This window comes from Endocarpon pusillum (genome assembly GCF_000464535.1).
Source record: "Endocarpon pusillum Z07020 unplaced genomic scaffold scaffold4398, whole genome shotgun sequence".
Lineage (NCBI taxonomy): Eukaryota > Fungi > Ascomycota > Eurotiomycetes > Verrucariales > Verrucariaceae > Endocarpon > Endocarpon pusillum.
In genome coordinates this window covers 24,810-43,199 of record NW_006916431.1, presented here as the reverse complement: position 1 = coordinate 43,199, position 18,390 = coordinate 24,810, and the positions used below count along the sequence as shown (strand labels likewise).

At 49.7% G+C, this 18,390-nt stretch overlaps 6 protein-coding genes across 6 annotated transcripts; 1 reads left to right on the top strand and 5 right to left on the bottom strand.

Annotated features, from left to right (window-relative positions):
- Positions 1–84: 84 nt before the first annotated feature.
- EPUS_08595 (uncharacterized protein) lies at positions 85–1,005 on the bottom strand (the record flags this gene model as incomplete). Its single annotated transcript, XM_007805636.1, has 1 exon — positions 85–1,005. One exon carries the CDS (start codon positions 1,003–1,005, stop codon positions 85–87), a length of 921 nt encoding a protein of 306 aa, XP_007803827.1.
- Positions 1,006–1,116: 111 nt separating this feature from the next.
- On the bottom strand, positions 1,117–3,868 carry EPUS_08594 (uncharacterized protein; the record flags this gene model as incomplete). Its single annotated transcript, XM_007805635.1, has 3 exons — positions 1,117–2,963; positions 3,028–3,705; positions 3,757–3,868. The coding sequence occupies 3 exons, from the start codon at positions 3,866–3,868 to the stop codon at positions 1,117–1,119; spliced, it is 2,637 nt and encodes an 878-aa protein (XP_007803826.1).
- A 2,962-nt stretch (positions 3,869–6,830) lies between these two features.
- Positions 6,831–7,328, bottom strand: EPUS_08593 (uncharacterized protein; the record flags this gene model as incomplete). The annotated part of the gene is made up of 2 exons (XM_007805634.1): positions 6,831–7,248; positions 7,297–7,328. 2 exons carry the CDS (start codon positions 7,326–7,328, stop codon positions 6,831–6,833), a joined length of 450 nt encoding a protein of 149 aa, XP_007803825.1.
- An 876-nt stretch (positions 7,329–8,204) lies between these two features.
- Positions 8,205–10,585, bottom strand: EPUS_08592 (Protein bimA; the record flags this gene model as incomplete). The annotated part of the gene is made up of 2 exons (XM_007805633.1): positions 8,205–8,288; positions 8,333–10,585. 2 exons carry the CDS (start codon positions 10,583–10,585, stop codon positions 8,205–8,207), a joined length of 2,337 nt encoding a protein of 778 aa, XP_007803824.1.
- A 716-nt stretch (positions 10,586–11,301) lies between these two features.
- On the top strand, positions 11,302–12,060 carry EPUS_08591 (uncharacterized protein; the record flags this gene model as incomplete). Its single annotated transcript, XM_007805632.1, has 3 exons — positions 11,302–11,310; positions 11,371–11,821; positions 11,945–12,060. 3 exons carry the CDS (start codon positions 11,302–11,304, stop codon positions 12,058–12,060), a joined length of 576 nt encoding a protein of 191 aa, XP_007803823.1.
- Positions 12,061–12,170: 110 nt separating this feature from the next.
- On the bottom strand, positions 12,171–16,759 carry EPUS_08590 (uncharacterized protein; the record flags this gene model as incomplete). Its single annotated transcript, XM_007805631.1, has 3 exons — positions 12,171–14,088; positions 14,136–16,574; positions 16,626–16,759. 3 exons carry the CDS (start codon positions 16,757–16,759, stop codon positions 12,171–12,173), a joined length of 4,491 nt encoding a protein of 1,496 aa, XP_007803822.1.
- Between the last annotated feature and the right edge of the window lie 1,631 nt (positions 16,760–18,390).

Genomic DNA, 18,390 nt, shown 5'->3' with positions numbered 1-18,390 from the left:
ACTCACGCCCAAATGCCAACGTCTCTTATTTTCGAGCTTTTCATTGGACTCCCAGAAAATATTAGCGAAAGACAAGATGGACGACTACCTTCGCTTTTTGCCCTTCTTCTTGCTGGACTCGCGCTGTTCGCGCTGTTCGTCACTCCATCTGACTGCACCAGGCTGAGACTGTCGAGCTCTAGTGGCTTCCTTAACATTCGGCGGGAATGTACCAAATTGGGTTGCCTGGTCGCTTCCACCATATGTCACCTTTTGCGGCTTCTGCTGGTGCGCCTTCCTCAGAATTTGCACCCTCCCTTCGCGGTGCTCACTCATCCAGCCCAAGTTCTCGAGGCTAGATGTTTCCTCTTTGAACTCACGGAGAGTCTTATCGCTGCTCATGAGATGTTGTTGGACATAAGGACTCTCGTCCTCAGTCTCATCTATCAACATAACGCGTCTCTCGATAGCGTCGTGGATGAGAGCCCTCAAATGTTCTCCGCTCGCCTCTTTTTGAACGGCTCTATCGAGAGTGGTAGCACTGCCGATAAATACATGACCCTTCTTGGCTCGCGTAGCAGCGACATTGAGCCTTTTGTACAGCTTGACGAACACGCTAACACCCTGGAAGTAGTCAGGGTCGCCACTTAAGAGTGTCATCAGACTCTTGTTGGCTGTTGCAGTCACCAAGCTAATGGTGAAGTCGTTATCACCACTCTGGAACTGGTCGACGGAGACGACCTGAACACCCGAGATACCATATCGCTTGAGGTACTCGTTGACCACGTCGATCTGACCATGATAGAAGCAAAGAATGGCGATCTTGATCGCCAAAATGCCCTTCTCAATCCACGCCTTACAAAGGATTACTGCAACCTTCGCATCTGCCCAGTTCTCCAGGGAGTTTCCACCAGCCTGGACATGTGCAATGCTTCGGGTGGTATTGATGAAGTAATACTGACTGACCACAGTAGCCCCGTATCGCTCTCTGAAAACGTCACTGAATGCTTTGTGCTCCACCGTCATTACAGTGGTACAAGGGGCGTTCTCGAGTCTACCCTTGTACACATGTCAATTTGGGAAATCCAAGATGTCAGGATGACATCGGTAATTGACGGTCAGCCAGGAAGAACCATGTCACTTGTCTTCGTAGAGTTGTAGAATTGACAACTCTCCCATTTCACTAAACTCGTTCATCGTCTTTGATGATTGAAATGGCGGCAGCTGATGAAGGTCACCCATAAATATATGGGCCTTGACATTCTCGAAAGACATAGCGCACAGTGCAGTTGGGACCTTCACCCTTGATCCCTCCTCGTGCACCACGACCGTAGGGCGGAAGTTGCCCTTGACCAGAACGTTCACACAACTACCATGTGTTGTACCGAGCACATGCGAGCTCCTGGCGACCCAAGCATAGAGTGCGTCGGTTGCAATGCTGAGGGCACTTGCAAGCTTTCTCGGATTTCCCTGTCCCCTAAGCAAGGCCTCTTGTGCTTTGTCGTAGGTGTCGATCAGGGAAAATCGTTCGTCGGAAGGCGCTAGCTGGTCCTGCCTCTTAGCATCTCGCAACACCTCAATGAGGTAGACAATGAACTGTCTGGCAGGAAACTTGTTGAGCTTGTCGGACCTCACCGCTCTTCGAGCATACTCAGATTGTAGTCGTTTTAAATCGCCTTGATGACGACTCAATTCCCCTTCCAACTCCGCTCTCTTAGCAATCTCTGCATTCATCTGTGCTAGAGCTTCCCGATGGGCTAGCGAAGCCATGACCAAACTCATGGCGTCTGCAGTATTCTTCCAGGCATCTGGGTCGTCTGGTCGGCCCGTACGATGCATGTTCCCTTTGCCGAAATCGTTGTCAAGCAACGCATCCTTCTCCTGAACAGGAGGCTCGAAACGAAAGTGTATATGCCCACTGAGCTGGTCTATGAGGGCCTTAGACTCTTGAGATTTGCTTTGAATAGCCGCTGATCCAAGTTCCACGCGGACGCTTTCCAAGGTCTTCATGAATTGGTTCACAGAGCCATTGTCTTCGGCCACGATCATGACCTTATGGTCAATGAGACTCAGCAAGAGCACCACCCATGCCATGGTGGACGTCTTTATACATCCAGGACCACCCTTGACGAACTTGGTGCCATTCCAGACCTGTCGAAGGTCTCTCTCGAAGATCTGCTTCTGGTCTTTATTGAGTCTGCCTTGAATGGGATTGAAAACCCAATCGAAGAATGTGCGGTTTTGGTCATCGTTCTTGGGATCTCCACCGGCTATCAAGTTGACATGATGGAATGCTTTGATCTCTTTGGTGAAGATCAAAGGAATCCTAAAGTTTTCGAGGTCTGTCCTCAGTGGATCACAAAACTCTTTGCAAGCCTTGAGGATGCGGTCCTGCCCGACTCGGTCGATAATCTGTGTCATCCTTCCTGGATGGTAGTTGCCGGGGGCCAATTCGTGAATGCTTGGCGCCCAACGAATTCGCTGACCTCCCAGAGGTCGTGTGGCAACCATAACAAACTGGGCACCTGTAACCTGGCGCTCGTCGTCCGTTATGGGTTTGACGTAGCCAGTCCAGCGCAGGTGCCGCTCTTGATGTATTTGTTTGCCAACCACAGTCTTTTTGAACTCGATGTTCCACTGGCTGTCGAGCGCCGGCAAATGCAGTTTCTTATCCTTAGGAAGATATCCATAGAGGAAAAAGCCCTGTCGACGAGCTTTATCTTCCTCTGTCAACTGAACATCTCCCGGAACCTGAGCCTGGTAGCTCCTCACAACAGCAAAGTTGATATCTTGGGCCGAGTAAGCCATGTACTCACCCTCGACCCATTGTTGGTCTCGCACAACAGAGCCGAGGACATGCGTCAAAAACTCGCCGGTACTAGTGAAGAATATCTGTTTTCTGTAATGGTAGAAGGCATCACCGGGTGGCCACCGAGCAATGGCGCCTGTCTCTTGTAGCTCGGCCTCAAGAGCCTCTCTCTTGTCTGGCCCGTAGATCACAAGCATCCGATTGGCGAATGTGTTGATACTCTGCATATTGAATTTGACGTTCAACTTTCTCTCCGGGGTGGAAAAGTCGCAATATGGATATAAAGGTGGCTAGCCTGTTTTCGAAGGCATCTTGAAAATTTGGATATTCAATATTCAAGAAATATAACGATCTTTCCCGAGATCCATCGATTCCGCGGTCCGAATACTGCGAACCAAGAGGTAGGAGGAATGTCACTGACATATCAACCACATCCTCGGAATACAGATCTCCTATGAACTCTTTCTCTGCCTCCGTGGTGTTCGCGATGGCCTGAGTCTTGATCACGTCGGTTTCAATACGGGGCGTCCTGCTTTGGAAGTTGATATTTACACATCCTGCCTTATCAGAATCGCTGAGCTTTTCAATCTCCGAACCAGCTCGAGGATAATACCACCCCAGTTTGGCGAGCAGAGGCACGTTTTCCTTGCTAAGCACGTTACGTGCGAGGTTATCAAGTTGGTACAACTTCTCCCCGTTCTTGTTAAGAAAGGAAACCCCTGGTTGCCACTCAAACGTGACTTCAAGGTAAGAATCTGACTTCGACTCATCCAGTTTTTGAGTTGCAACCTTGTTTCGACGGCACCTTAACATGAACGCTGGCTTGCCGTATCGCCCGAAGTTCAAGATGAATGTGAACCGCCAAGAATCAGGGCTGTCGCCGTTCTGGCGGAGCGTGCCGATGTCGACGTTTTTTTCTAGCCACGCATGGCACTACCAATGATTTGGGCATGTTTCGGTGGTCATACTGTTTTTCATCGGTTGTCTCAAGGTGGCGAGGCCCACTGGTGCATCCACTGGCTGCTCTGGTTCCGTCATTTCGACTTCCGGCGTGGGCTCACGGTCAGGAAGAGGCTCCATGATCCTAGCGTACGCCTCCTGAACGCTTATTTGAGGTGCTGGTGGGCGAGCAAGGGGACAAACAAAAATGAAGAATATTGGTGTAGAGTAGGTGTTGAAGGCCGCAAGATTTCACCTTGATCTCAAAAAGAAGCGCCAAGACTTTCCGCTGTGCGGTGGCAGCTCGTCAAATTTCCGCCGGTGTTGTGCCAAATCTTAATGAATCGCATGTCTGATCCTACTTCTTCCCACACCTAAGGGAGCAAACACATATCTGGTGCCTACTGCCAGTGGTCTACTGCGAAATGGCCCAAGAACAACAAGGCTACTGACGCTCCAAAGTAATCATGCTCCGCTTCGGGCTCCAGAGATGATTTCCAGTGCTGTCATGCCAATCATGGTCAATGAGCTTACACCGAAAAGATCGGTTTCCCATTCTTGGACGTTGATTGAAGCGATACCGGTTTGACAGACCATTGGTGATTGTAGGCTAGTCAGGCTGAAGGCTTCCATGCGGCGTCCCGGTTACTACTTCTAAACCTCTGGGCTCGGCACTAGGTTCGCTGATTGGGCAATACTGGATGAGAAGGATACAAGAGAAGATTAGAATGCGATCATGGTGTTGGAGGACGTGGGACATTCGCGATTCTCCCTCCCTCCACAAAGCCTACTTCCGGATGGCACGAGCATCTCTGGGAAGCAAGTCCTAACAATTGGTGTACTACAATGAAGTGCGACTACTCAGCAATCAGCAGGTGCAAGCAAGAAGTAATGATGGTCAATTGGAACTTCATGCCGGAAATTTCTGAGCAGGTAGATGAGACTCTGAGCAGGGAAGGAAGGGTACGTCGGCAAATTGAGACACGCAAGGGGGATGGTATGACGAGAAACATTGTGGTAAGAGTATCAAAGTTTTTGTGAAGTGGAGGTGTAACGCCTAGAGTTGGGTGTCCTTTACTTTGCTGGCACGGCATTTTCACAGGGACGTCTGACCAATTTTCTTTATTGTGTATCTGTAGATTGTGCCATTGCGGAGTAAACCTGGGAATTGTACCTGGCCATCATGATGAAAATATGAAATCCTGGTCACTGAAGAGAAGCTGCTCTCGTTCGAACCATCCCTTACTGGGTTGCTCCCAGTGTCAAGGTTCCATGGAAATATCGTGCCGAGTCGCTATGTCGAGCAAGGTTGTAGTACCGGAGACACGGCGTGCATCCAGTTGCTGCGGGAGGGTGCCTACATTTGTGGAACATAAAACGAGTCCAATATGATAAAGTGTTCATGGATCTTAAGGATCGAAGAGGAGGATTCTTGTTCCTTACGAGACCTACACAGAGCTAGACTTCAAAATATGCATAGCTCCATCCCGTTCACACTCTTCACAGATATAGATTGGTAACAAATGTTCAACCATGGATGTTGCCAATCCTGAAAGAAAGGCTGTGGGGTAGATAGGAGCGCTAAAAGAGGGAAAGTGTAAGGGCAGGAAGTATTGAATGTTCAGCAGATGGTAGTTCAATGTTGGACAAGCAGGCTCCAGATATAATTAGGATGGTCGCAGTTTGGTGAGACTGAGAACGGAGTTGATAAAGGAACAGGCCTCCAATCCTGGAAGTATCGAATATAGGATGTGGCTTTGTAGTGATGAATAGAATATTGTGTTATTTTCTCAAATGCGAGACGTTATCTAACTTGGTACCAGTTAAGGAAGTGCCCTGTGCTGAAAGGACGCTTCATAGGACACTCGCAGATACCTACACACCGAATCCGAACCCAGGTAGAATCTCGTCCTCACCGTGTACAGGAAATCTTTCCATTCTCGCTAAGTTAGGAGGGTTTCGTAGTCCCTCAGTCTGCATATTGTTGCGGCAATATTCAACCTAGAGGATGAGCTTTTGCTTTTTCGAATGGTTACAACAAAGGCACCAAATCCAGTTCATTGCCTCATATCTGCTGTCCCATTACCCATTATGAGTGATGTGAGGGGGGCGAGTGTTGGTAAGTGTGCGAAGGGTCTTGCCAAGGAACAGCTAGGCTTTCTAACTTTGGTTATGGTACGGTCATGGTACAATTGGTCATTCTTGATACTGGATCGGGTAGAAAACGGGTGACGCTTGATTTTTCGTAACTGGGGGCATGGCTGATTGACTGGGTGTTGTAGTTCGAACGCAGGGCTGTCTTGATGCATCAATGTTCTGCGAAAGCCGTCTGATCATGCTTCCGCCCTCACATCACTCCATCCGGAGTCAATGCACAGCGAATGACGGAGGTTTGCGGAGCTGGGAGCCGAGACAGAATGTCAGGTGGTTGTAGGAATAGAGTGCTATGGAAAGGAAGAGAGTTGTCACGGTGGGAAAGCCGCAAAGGAGAAGCAAACTCAACACTACTCGGGTAGATGTACCCCTCTGGCAGCCAGGATAAAAGAATAAAAAGATAGAAGGATAGAAGGATAGAAGGATAGAAAAGGATAGAAGGATAGAAGGATAGAAGGATAGAAGGATCCATGCCGACGACCTCAAGACCCGTATGCGTTAAGTTACTTTTTTGAGCCAGTATTTTGCAACATACCAATCTGCAAAGTGCATTATCAGGAAGTAAGGGAGGGACCCACGACTTGTTATCACCGCTGAAGTTGTGCTCGAGGGGTGGAGGCGTCAAGGAGGGCTAGAAGCCGCCCCTGGTATCCAGTACCATTAGCGGCTGCAGTGGATGGCGGATTTTGATCTTGGCATTGGAGAGACTTGGCGAAATCTCGATGTTGCATTGGACGGCAGTGAAGCGGTTGGTCACATTGCTTGGGGATGGCCAGTAGATACAGTCTTATGGGGGTGTCCCGATACTGGCAAAATGGTCAATTGTCCATCTTTGACCAGGAAACTGTTCGAGAGGTCCGCTTAGCGTCAAGAAAAAAAAATGACGTTTTAGTATCAAATGCATGCACCACCACTGGCAGCTCGGCCCAGTCTAATGCACATCCTACTTTCAAGAGATGATTTCGAGTGCTGTCATGCCAACCAATCCCATTAGCCCAGCCTGCGCAAGGTAGAACCACGTCCCCAAGTACCTCCCACCACCCTGAGGTTTATCCGAATAAATATAGCCATACAGATACAGCATCCTCGCCACTAACCATCCCAAGCCCAAAGCTATTGTCGCATTTGGATACTGCAACCCAGCAACCAGCATGTGCATCATTGTTTGAGGAGCGTTTTCCATAAACTGTGCATGGGCTCTCTGGGCGCAGTTGAACGTGTAGGCGGCGGGATTGGCTTTCATTTCCTGGGCGGTGGCGTAGGCATTTGGGTAGGGAATTTTGGCGGCTCTACGCTTCCTGCCCGTGATCGTGCCGTGGGCAAAGGCGAGGAGAGGAGTTGCGATGAGGGAAATGCCGAGGACGTAGCTGGAGTGTGGTCAGCGAGCGAAGGTCGAGGGAAAACAGCAAACCTACCCATAGTTGTTGGGAACGGTGATGTTAGTCATGACTGCATGTTAAAATGCCGATCGCTGGACAGAAAGTGTCGCTGTTGGCAAGAGAACGAGGAACGAGCAACTATATAGCTCGAGAAGAATCTAGGACAGCTAGGATAGAAGAAATTTCGGCCGGTTCTCGGACGGACAACTATCCCGAAGTCCACTTCAGCAACCAATGAAACGCGACATTCAGAACAGTGAAGCATGGAGGAGGGATACGGGCCTGCTTCAAGGTACAGTCGGGCCTGAAGTTGATCCGTTACTAAATATGTTCAGCTTTGTGGACTGAGCTTTTAGCGGTTTCTGGAGAACGTCCGACGGACGAGCTGCCCCCAGCTATGAGTAGTACTACTTTACGGAGTAGGTGGTTTGATTCAAGACATATAGGGGGAGTGATGTAAGTGAGGGCTACAGCAAAAGCAGAGGATGTGTCGGGTCTCTGGGCTAGATATCCACTTTATGGCGTAGATCTTGACATTTATCCACTGGGCCACATAATCGCTAGCGTCAGCCCGAAATCATATTAGGTGTCTAGATGCTTCTCATTTGATGACGACTGAGTACTAAGTAAGGTGCGCTTGCGGCTGCAGCACCCAATCAGAAGAATGTCTAGTTTACGGAAAGATGGATATTAGAATGCATGTCCTTGATGCCGTGCAGGCTCGTTACCCTCATGAAAGCATGGTAGACCCACTACCCAAGAAGCCTCTATTCAGGTTACAATTTCTTCGCCGTGCAATGCTTCCACTCCTCCCAATCGAGACCAACGCCAAAGGATGAGTGGCCAAATAACACCAAGGCTTCCAACGCTCCAAAGTATTCATGCTCCGCTTCGTTCACCCTGCTCCATCCTATGCAGCCAGAAGACATTGCCGCCAAAGTATATCAAGTCATGTCGCCTTCCTCGTCTTCTTCTTCATCTTCTTCATCATCCAGACTCTCCATAGCATCTTTGATATACTGAGCAGCCTAGAAAATGTTAGCAGAGTCAATATCCAGGCTATCTGCCATACCTTTGGATCCAAGTTCAGAGCCGCCGTGAAACACCTCACAGCATCAGCTCTCATCCTCAGCATCTTATAAAGCTTCCCCAGCAGAAAGAAGACATTCGCTTCATCGGGTGCGACGTCCTTCAGAATTTGCAGTTCCACCAACGCCATCTTCGGTTGCTGAAGCTGCACCAACACTCTAGCCTTTCGGAAGCGAGACAACGCGGATGTTGGCGACAAAGTACACGCTTTCGAGTACTGAGCCAACGCCGCTTCGTAATTCTTGTTCTTTTCAAGCACCATACCAATGCAGCAGACCAATACCGCGTTTGTGGGGTTGATTCGTGCGGCAGTTCGGTAGTGTTGCTCTGCAATATCATATTTGCCCATCTTCTCATACACCTTTCCAAGGCCATACCAGGCATTGTAGTGTCTTGGGTCTGCATGCACACCCGATCGGTACGCATCTAGCGCCTTATCGTATTCTTCATTGGCAATGAATTCATGGCCTTGAAGTGTAAAGCCATATGCAAAACCAGAATCCAGCTGCGTAGCACGCTTGAAGCATTTCAGCGCCTGTTCATGCTCACGTTGTAGTGAGAACGAGTTACCAACCGCACACCATGCCTGCGGGCTTAAGCGATCGGTTTCCATCAGCTCATGCGCGAGGTATGCAAGCTCAACCTCGTTCTTCATATGCCATAGGACAGTGCTGTAGACCTCCATATCCTCCAAGACAGATCCTGAATTTTGTTTGACTCGAATGAAGAATTTTTCCGCATCCGCATAAGAAGCTTGCTCGTAATAAGCCTTTCCAATACAGGCCAAGATGAAAGGGGATTCTCTATGCTGCGTAGGCAAGCTGTTGAAGATCTGAATGGCGTTGTGACAGTCGTAACGCGACAAGCAAAAATATCCATTTGCCATGCGCGAGAACAGATCCAACAACGACTGAAGACCGTCATAGTCCTTGTTGAATTGAGATGTCATGGGTGGCTTCTGAGGTGGACGATCAACCTCCATAATATCTGCTCGGTTTCGATTGCCACTAACGACTCGACCAACTGTAGAAGTAGTGGCGGTTCGGCCTTTTGCAGGTGCTTTCGCTTTCTTGATATCTCGACCTTCCCGTAGACCAAACGAACTTGCAAGGGATGAAATCTTGCTGCCACCGGTTGTTGTGGGCTGGACGGTGTTTAGCAACCTCCTGCTTCGTCTAGTACCTTCAGGAGCACCATTCTGCGAGGTGGCAACCTGTCCAGAGACGGTCCTCTTGGTAGGTGCTGCTGGAGGTGGGTCTGGGACGGTGAGAACGGCATCTTCCGAGCCAACTTTACTTCGTGTTCTTGATTTGATGCTGTTCGCACCCAATCTTGGAGGAGGGGCTGATGCATAATCTACCAACTCCTGTGCACTTCTTTGCTTCCTCGCAGGTGCCGGAGGAGGCTCCCATGTTGGTCTTGATTGCAAATTGTCCTCGTCAGTTGCAGTCAGCGTTCCCTCCTCATCAGCGCTAATATTAACGCCGGAGATCGTAGCGCCGTTCAATTTCTCCCATAGTGCCGAACTACCATAACCAGATATGCCATTCGCCCTGAGATTCGAAGAGAGGAAGGGATCTGGGATAGGATTGTTGGTCGGCTGAGACTGGAGTGGAGCACTGGAGGGCACTGCCAGATCTTTCTCATTTTGGATTGTCAATTTCATGGAGGAGATCATTTCTGGCGTCATCTTGTAGATATTGGGAATGTTGATATTCGCGCCGCTCTCGCAAAGTCCCAAGAACGCATCCCACATAAAAGGATTCAGCTTCAGCGCTTCCACCCAACAATCGACCGCTTTGCCCATGTCCTTGTGTGCCTGAAACAGTTTCCCCTGCAAAGTGTACACGGCTGCGGCGTCTGGTAAGTGCTGCCTCTTGCTCTCTGAGTGCTGGTTCCACGAATTCTTGTTCAACCATAATGGCCTCGCTCTCTCCAGTGCAGTTATTCCTTCCACATATCTCCCAAGCTCGAGAGACGCTTGACCATATATGTAGCAGCACCCTAGGTGAATGGCTCGCGAGGCGTGAACCCGAGTTGTCTCCCAAGCGCCTTTAATCTGCCCAGACTGTAACTGACAAAGTGAGAGAAGGTATGCGGCTTCAGGACTTCGAGGTTCGTAGCTAGCGAGACGACTGGCGAGGAACAGTGCATTACGAACGAGATTGTTGTCGAGGTGGTAATAAATCTGAGATCGGAGCTGAGAGACGATGTAGGGATTGGTAGACGGCGACATGATGTAAGTATGTAGAATGAAGATGCTGGTGAACAGCAACTTAGAGGAAGGTCAAGATTGGTGGTGAGTCGGGTAAAGGAGATCGGTGAGAGCGGAAGGTGCAAAGGACTATATCGAGGTCTGAGTGAAGTAGAAGTCGCGTTATTGTGAAGAACGAATTACTTGTGAGGGTTCAGGTCGGCCAAAACAAAGGCCCTGGGGATGATGTTGGGAAGCGATGCCCATGCCGATCTGTTATTGCTGTTCAAGAACCCTTACCAGAAAGCAGGTGTTCCAAAAGTAGCTCGCAACCTGTTACAGACCTGCCAATCTCGGCGTGTTTTTGAGCAAGACGTGGATGGATATGTAGCTCTCTGGATGGATGATGCTTCCGGGGCGGCTAACTGCAGATGTGCCCGTGGCTGGGGAGGTACAGGCATGAATTTGTGGCGCTTGGGGTTTGGAGGTGCCGGGCACAGAACAAACAACATTCACATCCACAACCACATTCTGAAAATACTAACCGCATCCCAACTACGCGATTGCTGCCATGGACGGCTGCTAGGTCTTCCGGGGGCCATTATTGACCTATTTTGTCTTCGTAGATGGGCAATAGCTGACATACGTCTTCTTCGCGGTCGCTGTCCCTTTCTCTAGACCCTTTGTCCAGCAGAATTCCTGGACCAGCATTTCAGATATCAGACCTCGGAGATCAGATACATAACATATCATAAACAATGGCTCAAGTACGTGCTGCTGCTTTATGCTGTTTCTAGATTCGGACAATCAGCCTAAATATCTTTCAGAAAGCAGCTAAATCTCTCGCCTCCCGCAACACCTTCATTCTCCGGCGAAATCACCTTGTCACTGTCGCCTTACACCTCCTCTTCCTCCTTTTTCAAATCCTCCTCGTCCGTCCCCGATCCTGGGTCCTCTACCTGACCTTCTGCTTGCCAGCCATAGCCATCGAAGTCTACCTCGATGTGATCGGCCGCCCCGAGTACAGCCATGACGGGTTTCTCAGACGGCCAGGACAGGATCTTGACGCCCAGGGACTAACCGATTATATGTGGGATGTGGTGTATTGGACATGGATCAACATTCTGCTGGTCTTGATTTTTGGAAACAATGCTTGGTGGCTATATTTGGTGGTTCCGGCATACACTATCTATCTTGCTGCGACTACAGTGGGTGGGCTGAAAGCCATGTTCTCACCCCCAAAGGATGATGAGGGTGCAACCACCACAGCTTCGGAAAGTAAGAGGCAGCAAAAGTTGGGAAAGAGGGCGCAGCAAAGGATGACGTATCAAAATCAATACTAGTCAGTGCGAAGCTCAATATAGAAAATAGAATACATGTCAGTTATTAATTGCCGGCAAGAGAGGATATCGCAAGGCCACAAAGAGCCGCTGCAACTATCAGTACACAACCCAGAAGACCAGACTCAAGGCATTGGACAAGGTCCAAATCATACCTCTTCTGGCGTAACAAAATAGATGATAGAAAGTGAAGGCTTGAGCAGTTTGGATCATAAACCAGGTTATCTCGATATGCACCACCCTTTCCTCTTCATAACCTATTCCCACATTGATTCACATCCACGCGTTCAAAGTTCATCCTTCACTCTACCAGTAACGCTGCTGGCCATGCTGGAAACACTGCTGGCAAGATACTCGACATTGGTCTTAGCTGCATCCACCACGTCAGACGCACCATCGGTAGCAGATGAGGCAAAATTAGCAATTCTTGCCTGAGCACTCTCAACTGCGGCAGCCAACCGACTCTGGGCACTTTCCAATGCGCTTTGTTCCGGGCCGTAGATGGCTTCGCTGACTTTTGCCGCTGCTGATAAGTACGCACCGCTAGCAACCGATCCAGCAGACGCAACATTCTCGGCTATGGCAGATGAAACAGATGAATATGTATCCCCAGCGACACTCGTGGCAGACTCGATTGTGCCGGTTGGCGTTCCATAGATCGCACTGCTTATCGCCGCTTGCGCACTGGAGATTGCGCTAGACATGGAACTTTGGGCTGCTTCTGCATATCCCGTTTGAGTGCCGTAGACCTTCTCACTCGCTGCAGATGAAGCAGAAGAGTATGCCTCAGCTGCGGATAATTTGACGTGCTCAATTGTCCCCTTAGTGGTGCCATAAAGTTGTACGCTAGCAGCATCAACCGCGGCATTCAATTGCTCTGTAGCTGCACCGAGGATGGACTCGATTTGTGGTGGAGGTGTGAAATATGTAGATGCAGCAGATGAGGCCACAGAAGACACCGATAACGCTATGGAGGATGCGGACTGATAGGCATCGCCTGCTAAGCTGGAGGCTGACAAGGCTACACTGATATGATACCCGGTATGATATGCAGAGCTAAGGCGGTTCATGACGGACTCCGTAAAATCTGGCTCTTTGCCAACAATGAGCTCTGAGACGAAAGCTTGGACATTTGAGTATTGAAGAGCAGCTGCATCAGTAGCATGCGAAGTGTATTCACCAGCTTGTGATGTGAGAGAAGCAAAGAAAGGCGTAGGTGCGCCGTAGATCTGTTCACTAGCTTTCGACACCAAAGCCTCCCAGTTCTGTGAAGCTTGACTTGCTGCAGACTCCACGACCCCAGCAGAAGTACCATATGCAGCGGAACTAGCAGCGGAAGCAGCAGCAGACAAAGAAGACGAAGCTGCTGAGAGTGCCATGTTGTATTGAGAGGAGGCTTGATCGTATAGGCTCTGGGCAGGAGATTTTGTGGTAGCACCCACAGCGGACTTTGCAGAAGACATGAAAGCTTCCATGTTAGCGGCAGCAGCTAAAGAAGCAGAAGCATACTGAGAAGACGCGGCACTCATGATACTCTGGTAAGCAAGGTCGGAAGTCCCGTAAATGGCTCGAGAAGCCGCGTCAGAAATGCTACTAAGAGCTGGCGTAGGCGTTCCGTATACCGCTTGCGATGCAGCGTCGGATAGGCTGCTAAGTGCTGGAGTTGGACTTCCATATATGGCGGTTGAGGCAGCGTTCACGAAATCAGAATATCGCTCATGTGCTACTCCAAGAGCAGCATAGTAATTTCGCTGGGCGTCCTGAAGATATTGCTGATGTGCAGGAGTCGGCGTTGCACCAACTGCATTTTTGGCACTAGAGTATTGGGCAGACGCCTTGCTCAATGCGACCTGTAGGTTTGAGGATGCGACAGACGAGATAGATTCGAGCGGTCCTTGAGTCGGATGCGAAACAAAGCTCCCAGCAGCATTTGTCAAGGATGCGTATTGTCGAGAAGCGGCACTGAGTGCAGAGTCTAACCTGCCACTCGCTGTGGCTAGGGAACCAGAATAAGCTGACTCGACAGACGAGAACATCTCCTCATGAATAGCTTTGGGCGTGCCGGAGATCTGTGCTGACACAATAGACTTGGCTTGCTGATATCGACTGCGGGCTCGACTCGTAGCATCGGTGTAGGCGGAATTAGCTTGCGAGGCTAGGGACTGACTTGCAGGCACTGGTGTACCATATATAGCAGCGGATGCCCTATAAGAAGTCAGTCAAATTCAGTTAGGCCTGCACAGAGTACTTACGCAGACACAGCTTGGCTGTATTTCTCAGACGCCGCGCTGGTAATGCTTTCGGCAGTACCTTGAGTCGTACCATAAAGCACGTTTGATGCAGCTGCAAGTGCGCTCGAGTATTGCTCACTCGCCACAGAAGATGCGCTCTCCATTGCGCCTTGAGATCGGCCAAGAAGCGCCTCGCTCACAGCTTTCGTCACATCTGCATATCTATCTCCAGCGTCCTTGACCACACTTTGAACCTTCTCAGAGAAAGTGGCTTCCTCATTTTCGTCGATGACGTCGTCAAAGACTGGGGTGCTGTCGCTGACTTCCTGCGCCATCGCTCCCACGAAGACCTTGCTGGAGACTGATGATGCGATTGAGCTTGCGGATGACGCAGCATTCCCAGATGAGGACGGAGACACAGCTTCTTTCGCTGATGAGGCTGCTGAAACTATCGAGTCAGCCGCCGAGCTTGCCGAATCTCCTAATTGGTCAGTAACCGATCTTGCTGAAGCCACTACGCTTTCGAGGGCCCCGGAGCTTGATTCGCCTCCAAATGCGGCAGATGCATCGGATGCCATGGCGGCGGCGCTTTGACTGGCTTTGGACACCACAGACTCGACAGTACCTTGGCTGGTGCCCACAACAGCAGATGATGCCGAGCTAGCTAAACCTGCAGCAGCCTCGGTGGCTTTCGATGCCATGGACTCAACGCTGCCCTGGCTGGTACCCATCACGACCGAGGAAGCACTTTTGACAGCTTCTGAAGCAGCATGATTGGCCTTTGCACTTAGTGATTCCATCGTGCTCTGAGTGCTTCCAGCAAGGCTTTCGCTAACGTTGTTGATATCCTCGGCAACCTTCGAAGCAGCCGAGACTGCGGCGGCAGGCATGACCCTTGATTCGAAGTTATCGCTGGAGTCACGTGCTTGTATTTTCCATTTTCCCACTCCTTTTAAATGCACCAGTTCCATTGCCGCGGTTTGTGCAGTGACCATAGCCTCATCAAGAATCACATTGCCCGCCCTCTTAGCATCCTCAATGACCTCATGCTTTGACGCGACGTCTCGAACCTCATCTCGCCAATGATCGAACTGTTTCTTGAGTTCGTGATATTTAGCCCAATCTTTGTAGGTGACGCCGTCCATCCACGCCCATCTCATACCGATTTCCTGTAGACCAAGGTCACGGATACCATCAAGAACATCCAGTGTAGAATCTGCTGCAGCTTCTGCCCGCTGCGCAACATTGGTTTCAAATTTTGTGTGCCACTTGCGAACAGCGGCTGCACGTTCTCTGATTGAGTTCGCGCTCCAACGAATAGAATCTAGAATCTCCTTTTCAGCTATCTCCTCGTCTTCTTTGGAAGACTCATGCGAAAGGGTTGAAACAACCTCAATAACTTTGGATTTGAAATTAGTAATTTCCTTTTCGACCGTTTTGTTCAGGGCGGTCAACAGCTCAGGGCCTTCTGCGTCTACCGCGCTCTTGATTAGTCCATTAATGATTTCCTTAACACGCTCCTGCAAGTCCTCAGACCCTTTGTCGGCGGCCTTCGAGAATTTTTCCTGCCAAGTATGCAGATCTGTCGCGACCTGCTCGCGAGCTGCTGCAATCTGTTCCTTACCAGTAAGGGTGGTCTTTGCAGGGGCAGACTCTTCGGACGGGGTTGGGGTCTCAGGGATTATTTCAGGAGTTGCAGCAACGGTGGATTCGCTTGCAGATTCGGAGGCGGCTGATATCGAGCTCTCAACCTTCTCCATAGAAGCCTTTAATTTTCGACCTTCTTGATATTTCGCAATTCTCTCAGAGATCATGACCAGTTGCGGCTTGACATTGTCACCATACAAAGCTCTCATTTGTGGCCACAGAGTACCGTCAACAAATATGACTATGGATGACCAGGCCCACTTCCCATAGGGAATTCCGGTATTGACCAAAAAGGTCTGCGAAGCATCGTAGGTGGAGCCAAGGTATGGTTTTGATATCTCCAAAGCTGGCATGATATGCTTCTGTTGGATGTTCAGGACATTGTCTCTGGCGAAACCATAGTATGGACCTACAACGGACGAAGCCTTCTCGACATGCGGCGCGACGGAGGCCCCATAAATATCGTAGGTCTTCTTCTGAGCAGTCTGTACTTGGGGCAGTACGGACTTCTCCCATTGTTGCTGACTGAACGCTTTTGCGAGTTCAATTCGTGGAGCAGCATGCGTTTGATAGTTGTTTCTGGTGAACCGGGTTACTGGAGTTATTACTTTCTGATCCAGCTGTTGAGTATACGGTTGAAGTTTCTCAACATACGGGGCCGCATATGTGTTGTAATAAGGCTCCAGATGTGGAGATAGATACGAGACGGTCGTCAAATATGGCTTGCAAATTTGCGGCGAGCTCTCGCCAAGGTCGTTCGAACTTGAGGGGCATCGGAAAATGCATGTGATGAGAACATACCAAATTACTAGTCTACAACAAACTCAGTAAAGTCTGGGAGACGAACGATAGGAGATCTCTTACCTGCTGATCGTGGAGGTAAACCAGGCGGCTGCCCCTTTAGACGGTCTTGTTGTACGATTGGCATGTCTTGTGACCTGGCTTCCAGATTTCGAAGCAGAACCATTTGACAGCACCCCATTCTCTTTCACGGCCATCCTCCCTCTCCAAAGCACTCTTTGTTTCTGTGCAGAAATAGCTATTGCTCAAAGGAATTTTCCTTGATGGGGACCGTTATCTTTAATGTCGTGTGATATCGTTGCTAGAGAAGAAAAGCTGCGTGATGCAACTTGTTGGCGATGAGATGCTCCGAGAAGCCACAATAGGGCGCTACGACGTTCCCCGAGCAGCTTGGGAAAGACGACACTTTTTCTTGGATGATGGATCTGGTCGTCAATGGCCAGAGTTTTGTTTTGACAAGTCAATAACAGAATTAAAGTAGACGCGCATGGATCTTTGCTTGGAAGCTGCGTGTTTCAAGCCTCACCTTGGTTGTAGAAGCGTAAAACAAGCAAATCCGCAACAGAAACTTGTGGTCCGGAGGTCCACAGAATCGCCGGGCTCGACGTCACTCACCTACCAAGTCAATTTTCGGCCAACAAATTTGTGCATGGCCTCAGTACTCGTTGGTAGGCCACTACAAAAATGGCCATGGAGCGCAGCATGAGGTGGAGATACATGATCAATTGTGCCTGGGTTGGAATCGCACTCTATTGCTGCGAGATACAAGGTTTTGAAGTGTGATCACTCATTTCTATTCTTTGAACGTTACAGGCAAACAGGCAAACACCCACCTCTTCTTCTGGACCTGACCTTGAGCTCTCCGGAAGACGGTTACCAAGAGGCAGAGGTCGCTGTTCCTACATGCTTTTGCAAGACGAGTGTGCAATGGTTGCAACGATTGGTGCATGCACAACGCCATATATGGTCATTTTAGGTGCCCTGAGCTCTCAAAAGCCTTGAGAAGGGGTAGAGCACGAATGCTGACTAGTCACTTGAGACTACGAGGGACGAGGCCGATGCTTGGGTTCTTCATGGTTGGTACGACATCAATTACGATGGTCGCCTGTGCTCGATGCCTACCAGAAGATCAGATGCAATTGTGCCGTATCGCAGCGCCATTCCGTCATGAAAATCAGGTATATTGGAGGCCTCACAACCTCTTGATCGCAACAGACCTTCGTGGAATGAATGCGACCTAGCCCCGTGTAAACCATCCTACGCCTGCGCATTTAAACAACGTCGCCGTTGTACAGGTCCACAAACGGGACTTGAAACGTCAATGCATAGAATAAAACAAACAACTACACATCCTGAATGTAGGACAGCAGAGAACCGGCCAACCCGACCATTACCTTTACATCAACCAGAAATCCGGGTGCTTCTCCTGCTTTCAAATGCAGAAGCTGCTAAGACAGATAAGAGGCGGCAGTCTTCATCATCTGCTTTCTAACAACATGACGATGCTATCTGGGTGATTGTATCCGGAATATCCTCGCCCAAGCACGAAGCGCTAGAGAGGATCTTATTGAGCGCGTGGTTTAATTGCTATCCACCATTCTGTCGTAAAATCTGACATTTTTTTGATTGGTCAGTACCGGCTACTAGCGCCGGCAAGCCTCGATTAGCGCTGGAAACCTTAATCTTAAAATCTCACCCCCGAGCGCATGGTCTTGACCTGCCATAATTCGCAGTGCTAGTGACAAGATAACCACAGCTTAACGGGGAACCATTACTCCGCAGGATCTCCGGACCCCGGCCTTTGTTCTGGCCACTTCGTCACAAGCAA